Genomic DNA, 24522 nt, shown 5'->3' with positions numbered 1-24522 from the left:
ATGCACATTACTGTAAAGTTATGTTGTTCAAGCATTCAGTATATTGAAAACAATGTAAATGTTTTTTTCCTATTTTTATGATATTTTCATGAAACAATTTAAAAAAAATAATTAGGATTCAACACACACACACACACACACACACACACACACACACACACACACACACACACACACACACACACACACACACACGGACGATACTAAAATTATGAGGAGGGTAAAGAATGTGGAAGATTGTAACAAGTTACAGGAAGATCTTGATAAAATATATGAGTGGAGTAAAGAGTGGCAGATGGAATTTAATATAGACAAGACCCATGTTATGAAAATGGAAAGAAGTAGATACAGACCAAACTGGGATTACAGGCTGGGTGATGAGAAAATTAAAGAGACCAATGAGGAGAAAGACTTAGGAGTAACCGTGCAAAACACTTTGTCACCGGAGAAACACATTAACAAGATTTTTTGGAAAACATACAACATGCTTCAAAATATTGGCCTTGCATTCCACTACCTAGATGAAGGAATGATGAAGAAGATATTATGTACCTTAATAAGACCCCAGCTAGAATATGCAACATGTGTCTGGTCTCCGCATATGAAGAAAAATGTGAAGAAGGTAGAAAGGGTACAAAGGCTGGCAACAAGGATGGTACCAGGACTCAGGGAGTTAGACTATGAGGAAAGACTGAGGAAGCTGGGGCTGACCACATTAGAAGAGAGAAGAACAAGAGGAGACATGATAACTATGTATAAAATTGGTGAACAAGATTGACATACTGGACAGAGAGTTGATAAAGGTGACCACAAGTAATCATCTCCGAGGAGATGGAAAAAAGCTAATAAAGGACATCTGTCTAAATGACGTGAGAAAATACAGTTTCCCGCATCGTAGCATTGATAAGTGGAATAAACTGAGCAGTCATGTCGTTGACGCGGTGTGTGTCAATCAGATGAAAGAGAGATATGACAGGAATGGACAAGGAGACAGGACACAGAGAGCTTAGCTCGGACCCTGTAATACACAAATAGGTAAATACAAATAGGTAAATACACACACACACACACCGCGTAGTGTAGTGGTTAGCACGCTCGACTCACAATCGAGAGGGCCAGGTTTGAGTCCTGGAGCGGCGAGGCAAATGGGCAAGCCTCTTAATGTGTAGCCCCTGTTCACCTAGCAGTTGATAGGTACGGGATGTAACTCAAGGGGTTGTGGCCTCGCTTTCCCGGTGTGTGGAGTGTGTTGTGGTCTCAGTCCTACCCGAAGATCTGTCTATGAGCTCTGAGCTCGCTCCGTAATGGGGAAGACTGGCTGGGTGACCAGCAGATGACCGAGGTGAGGTGAATTACACACACACACACACACACACACACACACACACACACACACACACACACACACACACACACACACACACACACACACACACACACACACACACACACACGGCCCGGTAGCTCAGTGGTTAGAGCGCTGGCTTCACAAGCCAGAGGACCGGGTTGATTCCCGGCCGGGTGGAGATATTTGGGTGTGTCTCCTTTCACGTAGCCCTGTTCACCTAGCAGTGAGTAGGTACGGGATGTAAATCGAGGAGTTGTGACCTTGTTGTCCCGGTGTGTGGTGTGTGCCTGGTCTCAGGCCTATCCGAAGATCGGAAATAATGAGCTCTGAGCTCGTTCCGTAGGGTAACGTCTGGCTGTCTCGTCAGAGACTGCAGCAGATCAAACAGTGAAACACACACACACACACACACACACACACACACACACACACACACACACACACACACACACACACACACACACACACACACACACACATAAAGTAAGGAAATGACTATAACAGATGGCAGTACAAAGATACCAGAAGTGAATATATTAGAGTAAGGAGAGAGGAAGAAAGAAACTTTGAGAAAGATGTAGTGAATAAAAGCAAAGATGAACATAAACTTTTCTACAAGTTTATAAATGGTAAAACAAAGAATAAGGAGACAACTGAAAAAATAATTAAATAAGGGAAGACATACCAAACAGAGAAGGAAATGTATGAAATAATGAATGAGAGCTTCAAAATGGTATTCACTACAGAAGATGATTTCACAGAACCAAATAGGACATGGGATTGCCAAGGATTACAGGAGATTGCAGTGCACAAAGAGGATATTGGAAGATTATTGGATAAATTGGAAGTCAGAAAAGCAATGGGGCAGATGGTGTATCAGGCTGGGTGTTAAAAGGATGTAAAGAGCAGCTACTAGATCCAATTTGGGAAATAATTACAAGTTCAATAAATGAAGGGAAAGTTCCACTAGAATGGAAGAGAGCCAATGTAATACCGATATTTAAAGGAGGAAAGGCAACTGAGCCACTAAACTACAGACCAGTGTCGCTTACAAGTGCCTTGGGGAAGTTATGAGAAATAATTGATTATCAAAGAAAAATGGGTTAGATTTCTGGAAGAGGAGCAAGTCATATCAAACAGAATACTTGGGTTCAGGGCAGGGAGGTCATGTGTATCAAACTTATTAAGCTTCTACTCAAGAGTAATTGCAGGACTTGAAAACAGAGATGGATGGGTGGACACTGTATACCTGGATATTAAAAAGGCTTTTTATAAAGTCCCTCATGGAAGACTACTTTGGAAACTAGAGAACATAGGAGGACTGCGAGGAACTTTGCTTGAATGGACAAGAGATTATTTGAAGGATAAGGGAAATGAAAACTGTGATCAGAGATACATACTCATCTTGGGGTAAAGTAACTAGCGGAGTGCCAAAAGGGTCAGTGTTAGCCGCCATTATGTTTCAGATTTATGTAAACGACATTCACATTGGGATAAAAAGTTATATAAATTTATTCGCTGATGATGCAAAGCAGCTAAGAGTTATCAAAACCAGAGAGGACTGTCTGCTATTACAGGAAGATATAAACAAGATCTATGAGTGGAGCAGGAAGTGGAAATTGGAGTTTAATGCCAAGAAATGTCACATAATGGAACTAGGAAAGAGTTAGAGGAGACTGGTATGGAACTACTTGATGGGAGAGGAACAAATAATGAAGACTAAAGAGGAAAAGATCTGGGAGTGATCATACAGGAAAATCTGAGCCCTGAAAAACACATAAGCAAGATATTTGGACTATCATATAAAATGTTGACTAATAAAAGAGTGGCATTTCATTACATGGATAAAGATATGATGAAAAAAAATCATCATAAGCATGATACGCCCAAGGCTGGAATATGCAGCAGTGGTATGGTCTCCAAGCTCTAAAAAGGATATAAGAAAATTGTAAAGGATTCAGAAGATTGCTACAAAGATGGTGCCAGAATTAAAGGACCTCACATATGAAGAACGAATAAAAGAAATGGAACTGCCAACATTACAAGATAGAAGAGAATGTGGGGACCTAATAACGGTGTATAAGATAGTAAATTATATTGAAAAGATAGATAATGGGGACCTAATAATGGTGTATAAGATAATAGATTATATTGAAAAGATAGATAAAGAAGACCTGGTGCTATTGACAGAAGAAGATGGAAGGACAAGAGGACATGAAAAGATCAGGATGAGGCAGTGTGTGAAGGATATTGGAAAATACAGTTTTCCACACAGAACGGTGGAAAATTTAGCTACATTGGATAATGAAGTTGTTACAGCACATAATGTGCATAACTTTAAGGAAAAATTAGATAAATGGAGATAGGGAGACGGGACACTATGAGCCTTGCTCGATCCCTGTACAATACAACTAGGTAAATACAACTAAATAAATACAGAGTTGGCTGCTGTTCTTGATAGAATACTATAATATAACAACAAAGTATCAGACTAACTTTGGCATGGTGTGTGTGATTCAACAGAGTCAGTTTGAAGTGAATGCCTCACAGGGGCTGGTACCGTTCCTGTTGCCTCAGGCAACTGGTGCCCCGCTGGCCAGGGCCCGTCAGCTCAACAGTCCTGTCTGGGTGGGCTTTATCAGCTTCTGGACCTTCATTATCATTTATCAGGTAGGAATGCCTCACTTACAGAATTACTTTGGGGGAAAAAAAAAAATGTATATAAATTAAATGTGTCAAATGTTAAGATGGAAGACAAATGCTAAAATGGTTTATATTTCTATTGAAATACACTCTAAATGAGTCTCATATTGTAACAATTTATTTCCTTTCTTGCATTGAACTACAAATATTGCCTAAGTCCCCTTAAATATCTAAATCTTTTTCCTTAATTTAGGAATTCATTCATCTGAACACAACTCCAATGTAGATGTAGAAGATCAGTGTTTGATGGAGCATGACAATTTTTTGTTTGTCACACATTCTCTTTAAACAATATTTTGCTGTAATTATTCCTGGGTATCTGTAGCAAGAGTTATATCATCTGTAAATGTTATGACTTACCTTACCAAGAAGAGAATTCTTTGACAGGTGATCATCCCCATCTCACTGTATGTTACCATAGAAGTCATCAAACTCATGCAAGTGTACCATATCCATCAAGATAAAGACTTTGAGGATAAGAGAAGTGGCAAAACCATAGGTGAGTATGTGAATAGAGATTGAAATAAATATGTGGCCAATTTATAAAACATTCCATGATATGACTTGGAAGAAATGGTTTGAAAGTTAGTAGCAATTACCCAGTAAAAGTAACTTTGAAATACTATAGAAAAATTTGTATGTATTTGCAATCAAGTAATTTATATATAGTTGGACTCGGTGAAATCATAGCAAAGCTACACTTAATCAACCTTTACTTTCTGATCATTGTAGAGAGGGTATCTGTCAAAGTTTGAAGTGGTGCTACCAGGAAGGACAAGATAGCTCTGAAAATGACAGTAATGTATGTGGTTGGAAGGGTAAAATTCTGCTGTAATTTCAGAATGTCGAGCCCTGAATATCCCTGAAGAGTTGGGTCAGATTGAGTATGTGTTCACTGACAAGACTGGAACACTGACTGAAAACCAGATGGTGTTCCAGTGTTGCTCTATCAATGATGTGGACTATTCACACACACCCATCATCAACACCTCCAGCTCCAGCAGCAGTCAGGTATCTCTTTATACTTAGTCCTATTTACCAACTCTAGTGGTGCATGGGTGAGCCTGTGGGACTTGGCACATGGGTTATCATGTTTGTTTGTTTTCTCATGGTTGCCAGCTCACTGTAGTTGTTTGTGGTTTTATCTTTATATGTTGAGTTTCCTTTATGACTCTTGAGTGTAGGTGCTTTCTCCTTTTTTTTTTCATGAGCACTTAGGTTACAAACATTTAAAGGCAAAAATAAGTTTCCTTATTGTTTTATTGTTGTTGTTGTTGTGGTTGTTGTTCTTTTAAGTACAGTGGTACCTCAAGATACAAGTTTAATTTATTTTGTGATGGAGCTTGTATCTCAGAATACTCATATCTCAAAATAGTTTTTCCTATTGAAATGCATTGAAATGCCATTAATCTGTTCCAGCCTCCCCAAAAGAGCAGCCCAATTTTTTTTACATGTTTCTAGGTAAGGAAAAGATATTTATGAATAATAGTTATTGTATAGAAACACATAAAACATAATGAAAGAGAATATAAATAGGTAACTACTTTTATAGAGTAGATTTATCTCGGAAGGTTGCATTCCATGGGACGTTACTCTACTGCATACCCACCCTCACTTGTGTCTGTTGATCAGCTGGAGTGTACAAATATAGCCACCCACAGAAGACTGGTTGCTCTAATAATCACAGAAGAGCTCATTGACGACCCTGTAAACATATTCATAGAATAAATGAAGTTTTAAGTAGGCAAGAGAGAGAGGACTAGAGGCCGTGCTGCGGCCACTGGAGAGGTTTGTTTACCTTGTTTGATTCCTCTGCTTGGTGATAAGTGTCGGTAGAGGATGTAGGCAGTGATGGGAGAAATTTGTTAAGCCTTTTCACTTATGTACACATGTATGCTTTATCAGTGCATAAAAATATATCAAGTAAAAGCAAAAGTTTATTTAGTGTTCTTACCTTGGAGACAGGTATTTATGGCTAATGATAGTGAATGGTGGAGGATGATTAGGGGAAGGAGGGAAGAAGGGATGCAGGCACCATTCACACGTAAACATTAAACGTAAATTAAAACTGCACTTTTTTTTAAATAAAAAAAAAGGTAAGTAAATAGTGTGAAAATTATGAAAGAACAATCACAGTGCATGAAATCTGCAGGAAACACATAAACACATAGATACTAGCTCAGCTGAGGCTGGACTGATGCACTGAGCCACCAACTAGTGGAAACATCCCGAAGCACAACTTGTACTCAAAATTTTGCTCATATCTGGATGGGGGGGAAATATCATAGCTCATATCTTGAAAAACTCGTATCTCAGATAGCTCATATCGCAAGGTAGCACTGTAGTACCAGTAATGGGGGGGGGGGAAAGTATCTTCACTACATTGATCTGCATGAGTATTTCATCGGTGTGTCTATCCATAGGGCTCCAACCAGCAAGAAACCTTTGCCCTGAACTCACAGCTTCAGGAAGAACTGTCTGCCATAGAACTGCCACTTATTTATGCTCAACCACGCCATCACCAACCTCCTGCTGTGCCACAAAACTCACCCCAGGAGAGGATGATAGACTTCTTCCTCACTCTGGCAGCCTGCAATACTGTGGTTGTGGCCAAGCATCCCCACCATGACCAGGTTAGTATTAGTACATCCCCATCCACACTGCTCACATTCTCTACCCCCTCCCTCTTTCTGCTCACTCTCTCTCTCTCTCTCTCTCTCTCTCTCTCTCTCTCTCTCTCTCTCTCTCTCTCTCTCTCTCTCTCTCTCTCTCTCTCTCTCTCTCTCTCTCTCTCTCTCTCTCTCTCTCTCTCTCTCTCTCTCTCTCTCTCTCTCTCTCTCTCTCTCTCCACATTATGGCTATTGCTATCAGTTTATAGCTATTACTAACAGCATCATTACATTGTTTGTGTATGGATTGTATTTTAGGTGTGCCACTCAGATGTGATATTTTTGTCATGTTTCAGATGAATGCCAGTGGGATGATAGTGCCAAGTAACAGTGCCAATTCAAGTGAAGTCGACAATGCCAGCTTTACTTCCATCATTTCTAATTCTTGGGCACCAGCCAAGGTGTTGAAGGGAATGTGGCCTTTCCCACGGCCGCTCTCCCCAATTGCCCCTTCGCCCCGCAGCACCCCACCCAGAACCCCAGAGTCCTCACCTCGTTATCCTGAGTCACCTTCCATCAACATCCACATGAATCCCATACCTGTGCAAAACCCTTCACACCACTCTCTTGACCCAATGCCAGAGCCCTCCAACACCTCTCCTCCCAGACCCACTCTCCTCAACATTCAGCCTGAACTCAGCTACCAACAGTTGCCCTCGGTCACTCCTCCACCTCTTGATATTAAGCCCATCTATGAGGCTGAGAGTCCAGATGAGTTGGCTCTGGTGGATGCTGCTTACAAATATGGGTTTCGCCTCTTAAGAAGATCTCTGCACAATATTCTAGTATCCATCCCAGGTAAGTTTGAATTAGGTTTTGTATTGTATTTGTAATTGCTTTTGGAATATTTTGTAAATGATGTACCAGAGTAAAATAGATGTGGAAATTGTTGAAAGAGAAGGCCTGTGAAGTAGAATGATGAAGTGTTAGAATATGAGAGAGAGAGAGAGAGAGAGAGAGAGAGAGAGAGAGAGAGAGAGAGAGAGAGAGAGAGAGAGAGAGAGAGAGAGAGTTTTTAATAACTTTTTGTCATCATTATCATTAAACCCTCCTACTCGGGAACGTCGATAGACGTTCATCACACAAGACTCGGGGCATGTTGATCGACATTTGAGCGTTTTGGGCTACATTTTGGCTATTTTCTTCCCGTTTTGTTTGCTTGTGAGTTGGCAACACTCATCGGGAGTAAATATGTGCTATAGGTCAGTGTGTTACCAACTTCCACGATGGATGGTGAGAGTGAAAGTGATTCCACGATGTCCGATTCCGTCACCTCTCCTGCGCGCCTTACTTCTACACCTCGGGTCTCTCGTCATGTTGCGGGAAGACAACTTTTGAATGAGAGTGGTATCGAAAGGGCATTGGGATTAACAGTTTCTACAATAATAGAAAGCGAAGATAGCGATGTTCTTGGCTCTGATACGGATATAGGAGGTTCAACCACCGAGGGGGAGGACATTCTACCGCCATCACCAGAGAGAGAGAGAGAGAGAGAGAGAGAGAGAGAGAGAGAGAGAGAGAGAGAGAGAGAGAGAGAGAGAGAGAGAGAGAGAGAGAGAGAGAGAGAGAGAGAGAGAGAGAGAGAGAGAGAGAGAGAGAGAGAGAGAGAGAGAGAGAGAGAGAGAGAGAGAGAGAGAGAGAGAGAGAGAGAGAGAGAGAGAGAGAGAGAGAGAGAGAGAGAGAGAGAGAGAGAGAGAGAGAGAGAGAGAGAGAGAGAGAGAGAGAGAGAGAGAGAGAGAGAGAGAGAGAGAGAGAGAGAGAGAGAGAGAGAGAGAGAGAGAGAGAGAGAGAGAGAGAGAGAGAGAGAGAGAGAGAGAGAGAGAGAGAGAGAGAGAGAGAGAGAGAGAGAGAGAGAGAGAGAGAGAGAGAAAGGATACAAGGGGCCCGTTTTCTATCGCTGTAGCCAAGGCCTCTGGCGCCGATCGGACGCAAGGCCACGTACACCGATTATACCACCTCATTCAACCTGTGATATTTTGGTAACCATAGCATCTAGAGACTTCTGTTTTTTTCCATTACAAAGAGAAGGAGTTGCTTGTGGGCAGAACACCATTTGTACTCACTCATTTCTTGAATTTCCAATTGTAATCAGTATGTAAATAGAGGCTATTTTGTGCGTTTCTCGCCAAACTTGCCGAGTTAACGCGAGCGTAAAACCAAACGTCCTCGAGTTTTAGGGGTTAACAATATATTTCTATAATAGTCAAAATTAAAATAGTTGATAGTTATCAAAAAGGAGGGAAAAAGAAATCCGTTATGATGTTGGGCTTGTTGTCCTTAGAAGCTGCTTCATGTTAGCCAGCTAGCCTTGGAAGTCTGAGTATCCAATTAATTGGACTCGCATTTTGAAATGGATAATTAAATCGGACTAACCCCCACCAAACGAATCAGATAATTTCATTAGGAGTGCCAAAAATTTTAAACAATTTGCTATTAATCCAGGTCGACATTGTCTTTGTTTTTTCGCAATAGCAGTTTCTTCGTAAATATTTCTGTATTTTCTCAAGTAAATATTTTAGAATTTTATTTTATTCACACTTTTGTATTTCTCTCTAATATAATATGTAAAATGTCATGATTGATTATTAAATCATATACATATGATAAAAAGGTTATATTATACAAGTGTAAAGTAGGTATAATACATTTTTTTTTTCGTTTTCCGCACATGCCTCATATCATTTAAGTGACGCACCACATCAGTTAAGAGCCAGTCATCATGAGAGTATGCTGCTGTTGCTGCACTGCTCCCTCCCTAAGAGCAATGCCACAATGAAACAGACAGCTCCAGCCTCAGCCAGAAGAAAAGTTGTTCATTTTTTTATCTTGAAATGTTGGTTTCTCTTTGTATTAGTTAGAATGGATTATTTAGGGTAAAAAAAAACATTAAATTCCCTTTAAAAATATTGAAAATCACTAAGAAATGTGGAATAATTTTTTAGAAATTTAATCAAATTTGATAATTGCTATTCAGATTTTGATTTTTGGCATCCAAGTCAGATATAATTGAATTGGACTTGACAAGCTGGCAAATTGGTAATCGCTAATTGAACTTAAATTTTCATAATCATGCCCACCTATGGTTCCATGCACTTACGTTTTTATTAAGACATGTCCAAAAACTGAATTGGTTAACCTTTGTAAGACTTTTTATGTAAACCAAGCTTTCAGGAAATATTTACTTTTATATATAGTCTGTTTTCTTTATGCAAGAGGGAAACTAGCCAAAGGAAAAAAAAAAAAAAGTCTACTTAAACTGCAAGTTTCCTAAAAACATTGGTAAAGAATTAGTCAAAAGACAGGACAAATGTCTTGAAACTTCCATCTTAAAAGAAGTCAAGTTGTAGGAAGATGGTAATACAGAAGCAGGCAGTGAGTTTTAGAGTTTACAGAGAAAGGTATGAATGATTGAAAGTACTGGTTTATTCTTGAATTAGAGAGTTGGACAGAATAGGGATGAGAGGAAGAAGAAAGCCTTGTGTAACAAGGCTGTAGGAGGATGGGATGCATGCAGTTAGTAAGATCAGTACAGCAGTTAGCATGAAAATAGCAATAAAAGAAAGAGATACAACATTTCAGTACTGTCATAGTTTTATCGAGATTCTCTTTCATGTGGGAAGAATATTTATGCTGTGCTACACATGACATACAATCATGAATAATGTGATTGTAACAATAATCTTTACTTCTTTATTGACTGACTTGCTGTCTCTCTAAACAGGCCTTGGCCTCTGTGAATATGAGGTGCTTCACGTGCTGCCATTTGACTCTAACCGGAAAAGGATGTCCATCATTGTGAGACACCCACACACCTATCAAAAGATTCTCTACTGCAAGGGTAAGCCTCATAAGTATTGTTTAAATAAGATATTAGATAGAGTTACATGCTTTTTTGTTCACAGATACATTCTTTTTTGTGTGGCCAAACCTCCTTGCCATAATTTTCTTGATTCCTCCAATCTCTGTGTTTTTATCTCTTTATATGTCTGTTCTTTACACTTCCATTGTTTTCAATGTCCATTTTTCTCACACCACAACAGCTTCTTGGAATTCTGACATATCTTGATTAATTTTTCATTTTACACCTGTCCCACTTATATATATTATTATTGGTACAATTACTCAAACACAGATTATTTATTCATTTTTTAGCTTGTATGTCTCATGCTCTCTTTTCCATCACATGTACCAGAGATGCATCTGTTTTAATTCTATATACAGTTTATGTCACTTTTCCTGTTTGCATATATTCAAGGCAAATTATTGAGATTCATATACTTCTATTGTTTTTTTCCATTTACCCTCATTTTGTCTCCTACCTAATGCCCTTTGATGTGACATAAAAAGGCATGCATTAAAGTAGGAGAGGACTTCTATGTATTCTGAGGACATTGCAAGTAAATTTCAATTAATATATCTTATTGACTGTTTTAGACTTTTTTTCATAATTTTGTAATTGTCTTTAGAATAGTACATGTTGTGTAACTTAGATATGTTTCATGGTCATCTCAGATATTACTATGTAAAAATGATAATATAATATAATGTAATTGCAATTTTTTCCACAGGTGCAGATTCTGCAATCCTTGATAACTTGTCTCGAGATGTGGACGAACAAACAAAGCTGCGAGTGTTTCGCACTCAGCAGCACCTCAATACTTACTCCAAGCTTGGACTGAGAGTCCTGTGCATGGCAAAACGTGTCCTGAGTGACTCTGAGTATGAATCTTGGGCAGCAGGACACAGTGTGGCTGAGAACTCTCTGGGTGGCCGGGAACGCAAGCTGCATGATTCTTACTGCAGGATAGAAAAAAATCTAAGTTTGTTAGGTTGGTTGATGTATTTGAATTATGAAACTCTTAGTCAAACATTGATATACCTTTGACTGTGGAAGAGCTACATATGTTTAAGTTGTGGTGGTACAGTATTTTTTTTATCAATGCTTTATTTAGTTACACTTAACATGCTTCCATTGCAAGATGACTTTTGTGTGGCTTTACCTATGCTTTATAAATTTTCTCCTTGCAGAAGGATGTTAAAATAAGTGACAGTTGAGGTTGTTATCAAACACATTAAGCTTCCTCTTGTTGTATTTCACTTATAGTCAGTTGTAGTAATAACAACCAGGTTGCTGGTCCTATAAGTAACTATGTAAAGGTTCTCATTTAACTTCATGAATTTTTCTATTTCATATACATAGTACATGATCCAGTTTACATTTCAAAGCTTTTCCTTTTTGTCATCTTACTTATTCAGTATTGATTGTTATTAGCAGTGGGACATTTAAAGTGTTTTTATTCTCTATTTCCATTATTTCAATGGAATTCCTTCACAGTGGTACTATGTTAAAAGCTTATTTTGGCTTTTCCTGCCCGCAGGTGCTACAGGGATAGAGGATCGGCTGCAAGACGGAGTGCCGGAGACTATCCAAGCATTACGCAAGGCAGGGATAGTTGTATGGGTGCTCACTGGGGACAAGCAGGAGACTGCCATTAACATTGCTTATTCTTGTGCACTCTTCCAACCTAACATGGAGGTTAGCACACAAGTTGCTCATATGCAACAGTCTTACCTACTTTAGGAAGGATTTTCTATAGTAATAATGTTAAATGTTAGATATTTCACAGAAGACTTTAAAGAGGTTTAGCTCCTTTAAAAATAAAGGAAAGTGGAGCTTTGATCAGACATGGGCATGGTTATGATTACTAATAAAAAAATCATAATCCATTGTTGTAATTACATAATTGTAATCAAATCATAATCAAAAAGCGTAAAATTTGTGTAATCATAATCAAATCATAATCAATTTTTTTTATAATGATCATTGACTAAAAATGTGATTATTGTGATTATTTATTTGTAATTTCCATGAAACACTACTTTCAAGTCAAAGTTGTGTTTTGAAAGTATTAGCACTGTCTCATGTTTTTACTTGCATGCTCTTCTACCATGATAGGGGAAGGTGGGGTGTGGTGGATCAGTGGTGCAAAGTGGACCACTGGCTCTCCCACAAAAAAACAATGATACAAAATTTCAAACATCAGCTGCAATATCTTTCAGTAACATAATGCAAATTGCCCATGAGCTTTGGTACTGAAAGAAAACTTTATTTTAACTGAAGGGATCTATGTTGAGACTTGTTATACTTGAAATTTAGAAACCTTTGTAATTATATCAAGTTCTTTTTGTGATAATTTCTAAAGAATAGTGATAATATTGCTAATATAAGCAAATTTGTGTGAGAAATGAGAATGCTTAGCTACAGAGCTACATAATATTGTTTAAACATGTTACCTGATTATCAGTCGTGGAACTGGTTACCATTGTGTGTGTGTTTACCTAGTTGTGAGATACAGGAAAAGAGCCACACTAGGCTTGTGCTGTCCTGCCTCCTGATCCGTTTCTATCAGAATTTTGTTTAAATTTATGTGTGGTCTTTGCACACACTGTTTCATTAATCCCAGTTTTTCCAACCTCTCTTCATAACTATATTCACTTAGATGAGTAGGGATTTTTGTTGCAACTTTTTTATTCTTTCTAGCTTCCCGTTATCTTTTTTTTAGATTTGGTGACCACACTAATGCTGGATACTCCAAATGTGGATGTATCATTGTTGTTATGAACTTTTTTTTTTTTATTATATTTTCATTGATGAGTAAATGCTGCTCTGATATTTCCAAGTAGATTGTAAATTTTCCCTGTGATCTTGTTAATATACTTTTCAAATGACATTGTGTTAGAAATGGTTACTCCCAGGTCCTTTTCTTCTGTCCTTTTATTAATTTCTTCATTTTCCAGGTAATAAGTACCTTTTGTTTTCCTGGCACTCTTTCCAAACTCCATCACACTACATTTCTTAGCATTAAACTCCATCTTCCATTTCATTGACTATTCATTTATTTTGAATAAGTCTTGAGTTAGTGCTTCACAGACCTCCTGATTTGAGACTCTTCCTCATGATCTTTGTATCATCAGCAAGAAGACTTATGTAGCTAGTTATTCCTTCTGGGATGTTGTCAACATAAGCAGCAAACACGATTGGTGCTAGTACTGAACTGAACAGTACTTAATCATTGTTTTTTTTTTTATAAATAATCACAGCAAAATGTGATTATAATCATAATCTAATCATAATCATGTAAAAAAAAAAAAAAAAAAAAAAAAAAAAAAAAAGACCTTAATTTAAAACAGCAAAACTCAAGTAATCATAATTGACTCATAATCAGAAAAATGAAAAAAAACAATTGATCATAATTAATCACAATCAAAAAAGTATTCCAGACCATAATCAAAATAAAATCCTAATAAATTTCCATAATCATGCCCATGTCTGGCTTTGATAGATAATTGTAAGAGCTTGGTACATAATTTTCAAGTCCTTGTGTACCTTTCATGCTTAAGTGTTTAAGCTTTTTTGTTTTACTTATTACAGATCATAAAATTGAATGCAAGAACCAAAGACCAGGCAGAGCGCACCATCAATTTTTTCTTGCAACAAATCCAGCAGCAGGAAGAGTTGAGGGAACTCTCTCAGGTCAATGGAGAATGTGTGCCTCCAGGTGGCCAGTCTTCTGCTCCAGCCAAAGAGCGAGGGCTTGTGGTGGATGGAAGGACTCTTCTGTGAGTGAACCTTTGATAGTTTTGTAATATTACATTTGCAACATATAAGTTTATAACAGTCAAGCTTATGTAAATTGGATGTACAAGTAATATGACAATCATTAAGTGGAAAATGTAAAATATTTGTAAAGTACATACTTGTTTGTGAGAATGAATACCTATGTACCTATTCCTCAGAATATCTATTCCTCCCTTAATTTTCAGATTTATAACAATGATTTGTTGATTTTCAATTCCAGATACATCTTGGATCGACGAGCCAACCTTAAAAAGAAATTCTTAAGTCTGGCCAAGCAGTGCAGTGCAGTTTTGTGTTGCCGTGCCACACCGCTCCAGAAAGCACTCATTGTGCGTAGTGCCAAGGATAGCCTCAAGGTGCTGACACTGGCTGTGGGTGATGGTGCCAATGATGTCTCCATGATCCAGGTAATTAATGCTTCTTTGTATGCTTTTATGTAAATTGTAAAGAGATAGGATTTATTACATTAGTAAACAGTAGACTTAGCTTGTGGTTTTTGTCTATAGATGGGCAATTGGAAATATATATTTATAAGTGTGTCTTGATCATTTTGAAATAATTAATAGTATGTCTGCTGGTAGGCAAGTAATTGTAGGTTTTATGAATAAACCATGGAATTATGGAGTGAGTAAAGATAGACATCTATGTATGGTGTGGATTTTGATAAATTATCAAGGAAATCTTTTTTCTTAGGCTATTTCATACACTACAAGCTCACCATAAGTTGGTGAAGCATGAAAACTATGATTGTCACTTAATCTATCTTTTTGCTATCATGATAGTATTATAAAGCACTCAAATTTATAAGAAAATTTGTAAATGGAATTTGAATTCACATGAAAGAGAAGAGCCATGTATGCATACTATTCTCCAGTCTAAACATTTATGACAAAAAAAACATTATATAAGCCTGCATGATGGGCACATTGGACATGGTGAGGAGTAGTGTGTTTCCTCCAGTGGACATGTGTAAGAGAAGCATGCAAGTGACTGCCTAGCTCAAAAAAGGTCCGTATTTGGAAAATTTTCAACCAATTGGTGGCATAACATTGCAGTGATAGAGAAAAAAAGGTCAAGTATTATATATGATAATTGAAAGCCCATTTCATAAAAAAATTGTCATTGTCTAATTTACTATTACAGAGTAACAACAGATGCTCTTTATGATTTCCACACTTCATATTCTGAAAATGTTCACTTTTCTGTCACTCACTGTCTGTATGTAGATGTGATGCACATCAGTATGATCTGTAACTTTTTTTTTCTTTTTTTTTATGTTAGAAATCTTTATATTTTCATTATTCACCATCCCCAGTCTTGTCTTGTTAATTGTGAAACAAGCATAACTTTTCAGTAGCTCCTTCCATCTTTGAATATTTCCTAGAAACATTTAATCATCTTTAAACAATGACATAATGCCAATTTTGTTAATTTTCATTTTCTATGTGAAACATTACTCTGTGTTGTCCTCTATGTCTTGTGTTGTCAAATTTGATCTTTCTTTTGTATATACAAATTATGAAGCTACTATAAATTAGTTACTTTGAGAGTTAGAACAGTTGACTTTTACAGACGGCTGATGTAGGAGTCGGAATCTCAGGACTGGAAGGCAGGCAGGCTGTGATGGCTTCAGATTATGCCATTGCACGCTTTCGCCATCTTGAGAAGTTGTTGTTGGTGCATGGCCACTGGTGCTACAACCGCCTTGCACGCATTATACTCTACTTCTTCTACAAAAATGCTGTAAGTGTACAAAAAGTGCTTTTTTGGCAACCATTGATGTGTGTGGTTTGGAAACATCACAAATGACATGACAGCTAGATCAAGTTATTTTTTTATGCAGGAGGGAAACCAGCCAAGGGCAACAAAATATATAAAAAAAGGCCCACTAGAAATGCGGGTTCCCTGAAAAAGTAGTAAAGAATTAGCCAAAATTAAGGAACAAATGTCTTGAAACCTCCCTCATAAAAGAAGTCAAGTCATAGGAAGACGAAAATGCAGAAGCAGGCAGGAAGTTCCAGAGTTTACTAGAGAAAGGTATTAATGACTGAGAGTACTGGTAAACTCTTGCGTTAGAGAATTGGACAGAATAGGGGTTAGAGGAAGAAGAAAGTCTTGTGCAGCGAGGCTGCAGGAGGAGGGGAGGCATGCAATTAGTAATAAGATCAGTAGAGCAGTTAGCATGAAAATAGCGATAAAAGATAGAAAGAGATGCACATCATGATGTCAAAATCATGGTGAATTTTTAGTTTAAACAAATTATATTAAAAATGAATGGACCAGTTTACAAAAATGTCTTACTCCAACATCTGATAGTAGCTGAATACAGTTGTGATTATGATCCTTTTGATTTATGTTCTAAAGTAATAATACAAAATCATGAATCATTTATAATTATTTTCAAATGCAGTTCTAAAATTAAGAAGCAAATGTACTTGTAATAGTCATGTCAAAGAAAATTTACTAACCAAAGCAGTGAAAAGTAGAAAGTTTTAAAAGTGGTGGAGTTTGCAGAGATAGAAAAGTTGTTGAGTGGCTCAGTAAAGGGAAAATATTCATGTGAAGCTGCCTTAGTAAGAAGGGAATTGTGAAAATGTATGCGTATTAACAGTTTTGTAGATAGAGGGAACAATAGGGTAGTACTTTATACTTTATTGTTGTCTGACTGCTAACTTTTTATTTTCTTTTATAGTCCTTTGTGCTGATTTTGCTGTGGTACCAACTATACAATGGCTTCAGTGGAAGCAGCATGATAGACCAAATGTACCTGATGGTTTTCAATTTGTTCTTCACTTCCATACCTCCCATTGTTGTTGGTAAGAATATTGATTTCGTCACTGTAGATAGTACATACAATACTTACATTTCTGTTCTTTCTTTCAACTGTCATGAAATATAGTTTGTGATACTAGTAAATAAGTTGGTATTGAAAGATATATATATATATATATATATATATATATATATATATATATATATATATATATATATATATATATATATATATATATATATATATACACACACACACAGGAATCCTTGTGATTCGACGGTTCGCAGTTCAAATTATTGCCAATTCGAACTCAGTTAATTAATACCCAATCCTCAAGGTTCCACCAATTGACTCGCTGATCCGATATTCATAACTCGCATGCCACCTGCCTGGTCAAATCAACCGCCAGCTCGCCAGGCGGAAGTGTAAACCGACGCTACCCTGTGCGTCACACTAGCACTTTTCTATCAACTTTTTCTGTCAACTTTCTGAAGACTGTTATCTTTTGTTGACACTGGTCGTCACACAGAAGCTCACTTCCGCAGTTGTCGCATCTGTCAACTGTAAACAAACATGGCGGCCCCTTCAGCTCCAGCAAGCCATTGTTATTTTTTCGTTGCTAGTTTTGGCCTGTAATGCTCCCTATGAGAAACTCTTCAGACAGCTTTGTCCACTCATAAACAACAGAGCTGCTCATCTTGGCCAGTTGTTCCTTGGAAGTTCTGCCTTGGAATGTCGCAGTCCCAGAGAAATTTAAACAAACAACTGAACTACTTTTCACTGTTAGGCTAGGACAAAAAATATATGTATACAAATATATTTACATCTACTTATCAAGATTCTATTGATTTGAGATTATAGCATCATTCCAATTAACAAGAAAATTAATTTTATTATAAAAGTGTTAATTAGAAACCATAGATCTTAATTTGACTAAAAATTGACGCTAGAGGAAAACGGTGCGTTTCGTCTGACTCAAGATGACGGAAAGCCACCTCCAGCCCCAGCCCTAAGAAGCACAATTTCCTGCCTTTCAAAGATAAGCTTGAGCTTATAAGAAAGTGTGAGGCAGATATAGCTCACAGTGTTGTTGCAGTGCAAATGGGGGTCCCTAGATCAACAGTATTAACAATTTGAAAGAACAGGGACAAGAACCGCATGACCGCTGCAAGTGTTTCTATTTCCAAAAATGTACTGTACAGCATCCTAATGTGTTTAATAAAAAAAAGTTAGATATAAATGAAGCCTTTAGTCTAAGTTAGTGTTTTTTTGAGATTATAGTGATGTTTTGAAGGGGTCTAGGCTGGACATTGGCCCCTATTCCCCCTAATTCTTAAGTATCTTATGGGAAAAATTCTTCACGATTCGAACAAACACTGATTCGACCAATGAAAAACTGCCCTAACCCCGTCGAATTGCGAGGATCCCATATATATATATATATATATATATATATATATATATATATATATATATATATATATATATATATATATATATATATATACATTACTTTCATCAAATACCTCTATTTTAAAGACAAATAATATAGATTTTATTGATAAGGAACTTAATTTTAGTATTTTCTTTTTGTCAAATGTTTTCAGTTACATACATCTTAATTTTCCACCCAGCTTTTCAGATTTCCTTCATTCAGTTTGATGTTGCTTTCTTCTTTCTCAAGCCTTCCTTGTTGAGTTGCCACCATTTCATTTTTGAAAGTGAGAAAAGATTGTATAACAATTATTATACAAATTATGAGATAATTGTATAACATGATTGTACAAATCATGAAAGATGACAATTCTACCATTCTTATCTTTCTCATTATGATCTCTATAACTCCCATCCCCTGTGGTTACCTGCTACGAATAATGATAATTTGTATACCTTAACAAATATCAGATATTCATTTTGTTATAGCTAAGCATACAGACACTTAGTACATGCCTGGAGCCTGATAAACATGTGTGAATATCACCCTTGTTTCTCATGTGTGGGTCTTTTAATCAATAAACATATGAAGGCAGCCACAGCTCCAGCTAGGCCTCATATTCAGGTCAGAAAGAGAAAATGTAATATTTTTTCTTTTTTGACATCTAGTTGTCTACCAGACACATGAAATTTGATATTTTTCCATATTTTTGGGGGTCTTGTAAGATGCATTGTGTTAATCAAAGATATAGAAATATGTTGGAAAACATTCTGGCCTTCCTTTAACCCCCTTCAGTACTGACACGCATTTTTACTATGATTTTTTTTATGACTAGACAATTTTATTTATTTACATTAGGAAGGGTCTATGGTCAGAAGATAAATGGCCAGAGTCTTTACTATCTTGATTCCCCACATAAGTTTCTGAAGCTGTATAAAATTGCTAAATAGTAACCAGAATGAATATGAAAATACATCATGGTGCTGAAGGGGTTAATCTTGTATGCTGACTGAAATGGTCAAAGTTTTATTAAGGAGCTGATACAGTTTGAAAATAAAACCCTCATTCTCATGAAGTTTTAGGCCATTTAGGTGACCATTAATCAGTGAGAAACACTAAGCATGTTCAAACTGTCGTTTCAAAGTTTCTAAGTCTCGATAAAATGACCTAATATATGAAATATCAGTATGTATGAGGGAATATGTGTGTATGAAAAAGGGACATTTTGGGACTGCAGCAGTTATTGGCAGATTTTTTTGTTCGTCTTTTTATGTAATTCTTGCCTATGACAGCAGAACTTAGTAATTGTCTGCAGTGAGTGTAAGGCAGTGGTGGTTAACCTTCCCTCAAACTTGGTCCAGCCATTGTGATTTACCTCACTTCTGGTGTGTTTCAGGAATATATGATAAAGATGCTCCTGAGGAAGTGTTGCTTGCTGAGCCTCATCTCTATTCTCAAGGACGCACCAGTTCTGTGTATCAGCCCAGCTCCTTCTGGTTCAATATACTGGATGCACTCTACCAGTCTATTATCCTCTTCTTTATTACTGCATTGGTGAGTCTTAAATCAACCAGAGTACTAGGATGTAGTCATACACACCCCCTCCCCCACACACACACACACACAGTCAACATTTTATATGATAGTCCAAGCAAAATATTTGGACTATCATATAAAATGTTGACTGATATAAGAGTGACATTTCATTACATGGATAAAGATATGATGAGGAAATCATCACAGGCATGATACGTCCAAGGCTGGAATATGCAGCAGTGTTATGGTGTTCGACCTCTAAAAAGGATATAAAAAATTGGAAAGGATTCAGAAGATTGCTACAAAGATGGTGCCGGAATTAAGGGACCTCACATATGAAGAATGACTGAAAAAAATGGGACCGCCAACCTTACAAGATAGAAGAGAATGTAGGAACTTAATAACAATGTATAAGATAGTAAATGATATTGAAAAGATAGACAAAGAAGACCTGGTGCTGTTGACAGAAGATGGAAGGACAAGAGGACATGTAAAGATCAGGATGAGGCAGTGTGTGAAGGATATTTGAAAATACAGTTTTCCATACAGAACAGTGGAAAAATGGAATGCATTGGATTATGAAGTTGTTACAGAACATAATGTGCATAACTTTAAGGAAAAATGAGATAAATGGAGATATAGAGACAGGACACTATGAGCCCTGCTTGAATCCTGTACAATACAACTAGGTAAATGCACACACTCTGCATAGTTACCGTGCCGACCAGACGTCTTTGAGCAACTCGTAGGGAAAAGCTACAACAGGAGCTGGAGACTGGCCTAGAAGTATGTACAGAGGAGAAAGGGGGCTATAGGTTCTCCTGTCTCCATATTAAATAAGTTTTGGATCGAGTATATGGAAAGAAAAACGAGAGAGAGAGAGATGGAACAGAGTAGTGCTGCCAGACGTATGACGGAATCAAAACATACACCATCGAGTGAAAACCAACGGTACGTTGAAACTCCAGTTGGACTTAGGAAATTAACTGAGGATATTATGGACAAGGATTTTTCTGGATTTAGGGAAGTAAAAGATAGTATGAGGAGGTTGGTCAATGTAGAAAGGGAGTTAAGACACATGAAGGAAGTGATGTCGAGTCTAATGGACAAACAGGACGGACTGACAACAGAAAGCACAGAGCTGAATTTGAGATTGGTAGAATGTGAAAAGGTCAGTGCAATCAATCAGGGATAAAAAGAAGAGATACAGGAAATAAAGAAACAAAATGACGTACTAAAAGCCACATGCCAAGACTACGAAAACTCCTTAAGGAGCTTACAGGTTAAAGTGCAGGATGGGATTGTGGACAGGGTAGAAGGTGGATTGGGTGAAAACAAGCTGAAGAAACTACGAAATGCATGGAAGCAGGAACAGGAAGAAGAAAAAGTTAAAGTTTTGGAGGTTGTAAAGAGACAAATTCAGGAAAACATGAGTCACTATGATTCAAGTAATTAAAGAGAAAGAAGACCTGGTGTGGGATACAGTGGATAAGAGAAAAAGCTTCATGATTTTTGTGATGAAGGAAAAGAAAAATCCAAACAAATTCACAAGAGGACATGAAGAAAGAGAATTAGCCAAAACTGTTATCAAACAAATTCAAGACTGCACACAAGAACTAGACCAGGAGGTGGAGGAAGTGATCAGGCTAGGAAGATACAGTGATGTGGGTAGGAGACCAGTGAAAGTGAGAATGAGATCCCAAGTGGCAGTAGAGGAAATTATGGCTAGGAAAGGGAAGCTGGCCGATGATACTGAACACAAAGATATATGGATAAAAAGAGATATGAACCTAGAGGAGAGGGAAAAGGAAAAAGTGCTAAGAAGTGAAGCTAAGGAAAAAAACGAGAAAAGGACAGAGATCAAGAAAAAGAATTTTTACTGGAGGGTTCTGGATAAAAGACTAAAGAAGTGGTACCTACGGAAGAAAGAGGAGGTCGTGGAAGAGGCAAGAAATTAAGAGCGACTTATACTAATATAGATAGGTTGTTATCAAGCATGTTGGAGGTTAGAGATTATATGAAAGAGAAAAAGCTAGATGAAATGTGCATCATTGAAACAAAATTAAGAGAGCAGATCCATGTTAACTTTAAAGAGGAAGGATATAATAGCTGAAGGAGAGACAGGAAGGATAAAGGGGGAGGAGGAGTGCTAATAATGGTTCATGATGATATATAATTGTGGAGGATGTGCAATAAGGAGAGAACAAAGTGGAAGTAATGGGAGTAACAATCAAAACAGAGGAATCGAAGAAGAGAAAGATTATAGTTACATATGTGCCACCTAAGACAAATACATGGGGAACTGAAGAGCATAAAGATATGCAAAGAGAGGTTATACTAATATAGATAGGTTGTTATCAAGCATGTTGGAGGTTAGAGATTATATGAAAGAGAAAAAGCTAGATGAAATGTGCATCATTGAAACAAAATTAAGAGAGCAGATCCATGTTAACTTTAAAGAGGAAGGATATAATAGCTGAAGGAGAGACAGGAAGGATAAAGGGGGAGGAGGAGTGCTAATAATGGTTCATGATGATATATAATTGTGGAGGATGTGCAATAAGGAGAGAACAAAGTGGAAGTAATGGGAGTAACAATCAAAACAGAGGAATCGAAGAAGAGAAAGATTATAGTTACATATGTGCCACCTAAGACAAATACATGGGGAACTGAAGAGCATAAAGATATGCAAAGAGAGGTGATTAAGTGCCTAGATAACATGATAAGAAGAGATAGAAGAATACTTTTAGTTCAAGACTTTAACTGCAAAAATGTAAACTGGAGAGAGATGGAAATAATAGATAATGCTGGACAGTGGAGCAAGGAAGTGTTACAGTTGACTATTTTTAATGCAATGGATCAATGGGTGGAGGAGTCAACAAGGTACAGGGGTAAAGAAGAACCATTGTTGCTTGACTTAGTATTCACAAAGACACCAGAGTCCCCTCCAATCATACAATGTCTTAGTCCAATGGGAAGAAGTGACCATGTGACATTAAAGATGCAAATTTAGGTGGAAGATGGGATAAGTTACAGAGATGACTACAAAGGAGAGAGATTAAATTATGCAAGAGCGGATTTTGAAAAATTAAGGATCTATTTTGCTGATATTGAGTGGAGAAACATTATGTACAGAAAGACAATACAAGGGAAATATGACATTCTTACAGAAATATAATGGAGTAAAAAAATTTGTACCTGTTTATAGAGTTAAGAAAAAAATACATGCTTGGTACAATGCTAGATGCATACAAGCTAAAACAGCAAAAGATAAAGCTTGGAGGAAACTCTTAAAACAGAGAAATGACCATAACAGATGATAGTATAGGGATGCGAGAAATTAATATACAGTAAAACCTCAGCTCACGACCATAATTCGTTCCTAAATCCTGTTCGTCACCCAATTTGTTCGTCCCCTGAATAAATTTTTCCCATAAGAATGTATTGAAATACCATTAATCCGTTCCAGACCAAAAAAAAATCATACTTTTATCCATAAAACCCATTCAAAATAGACTTTTAATGTATGCATGACATGAATGAAATAATTATAGAAAGCCTAAATTGTTTGACTTACCTAAATGCTATCAAAATGATGATAAAATGAATAAAAAAGAAAAGGTTATTTACTGGAGAGACTGGACGTTGATGGCATGATGGAATGGAGGAGAGGAGGATGGGGAGGAAGACAGACAAGATCCGAGAAGACAGTCAAGAGAGAGGACTTTGGATGTGCGCAGCGTGCCAGAGCTACACAACAGCTGTGTAGCGTCACGTCAGTGCCGTTATGTGGTGCCCCGTTATAGTGAACATCAGCGTGGGAAACATGGAAAGATTGCCAGTCTTCGTCTCTGCCTTGGAAGACCCTTGCCTGCTGGGGATTGACTTCCTCATGCATGTGGGAGCAAGTTTGGATTTCCAAGAAGGGAAGTTAAAGGTACGTGGCCAAGAAATTCCTTTGATCCTCGGAGGTGATGCTCAGTGTGAGAGGAGCGGGCAGTAGGGCGGTGTTCCTTGCCAGGCTGCGATGGATGTTCCACAATCTGCAGTACCTGGACATGGCCAGGATGATGATGACGGCAATGCTGAGAGCCACCAGAGCAGCAAGGATAATGCCGAGAAAGCTACAGTAACATCACCATGCCCAAGAAAAACAGGAGAAAATCGTGGTGGCATGGACATTATGTTATGTAATATTTTTCATATGTTCCTGTTTCTATTTTCTTTTGTGCTTATGTTTTGTTTTGTTGTTGTGTGATAGCCGCATTGGCTATCACACAAACGGTTCGCCCGACAGCGAGCCGTTTAACCGCGTTCGTCCCGCGAAATATCGTTCGTCCCCTGGGTTGATATATTGACAAATTTTTTGGTCGTCTCCTGAACTGTTCGTCCTTAGAGACGTTCGTCAAGCGAGGTTTT

The 24522-nt window shown here is 37.6% G+C and overlaps 1 protein-coding gene across 3 annotated transcripts in view; it reads left to right on the top strand.

Moving 5' to 3' along the window:
* LOC123517353 (phospholipid-transporting ATPase VA-like) overlaps positions 1–24522 on the top strand; it is a 135009-nt gene that overhangs the window by 89862 nt on the left and 20625 nt on the right. For all 3 annotated transcript variants that reach the window (XM_045277367.1, XM_045277368.1, XM_045277369.1), the window contains exons 9-21: positions 3872–4018; positions 4439–4550; positions 4893–5062; positions 6475–6684; positions 7017–7518; positions 10442–10558; positions 11289–11549; positions 12099–12256; positions 14153–14340; positions 14580–14766; positions 15932–16102; positions 17052–17175; positions 19964–20121. In XM_045277367.1, coding sequence (XP_045133302.1) covers positions 3872–4018; positions 4439–4550; positions 4893–5062; positions 6475–6684; positions 7017–7518; positions 10442–10558; positions 11289–11549; positions 12099–12256; positions 14153–14340; positions 14580–14766; positions 15932–16102; positions 17052–17175; positions 19964–20121 — 2505 coding nt within the window. The remainder of the gene's footprint in view (positions 1–3871; positions 4019–4438; positions 4551–4892; positions 5063–6474; positions 6685–7016; positions 7519–10441; positions 10559–11288; positions 11550–12098; positions 12257–14152; positions 14341–14579; positions 14767–15931; positions 16103–17051; positions 17176–19963; positions 20122–24522) is intronic.

The sequence above is a fragment of the Portunus trituberculatus genome, chromosome 42 (genome assembly GCF_017591435.1).
Source record: "Portunus trituberculatus isolate SZX2019 chromosome 42, ASM1759143v1, whole genome shotgun sequence".
NCBI lineage: Eukaryota > Metazoa > Arthropoda > Malacostraca > Decapoda > Portunidae > Portunus > Portunus trituberculatus.
This window is presented reverse-complemented; position numbering and strand designations above follow the sequence as displayed.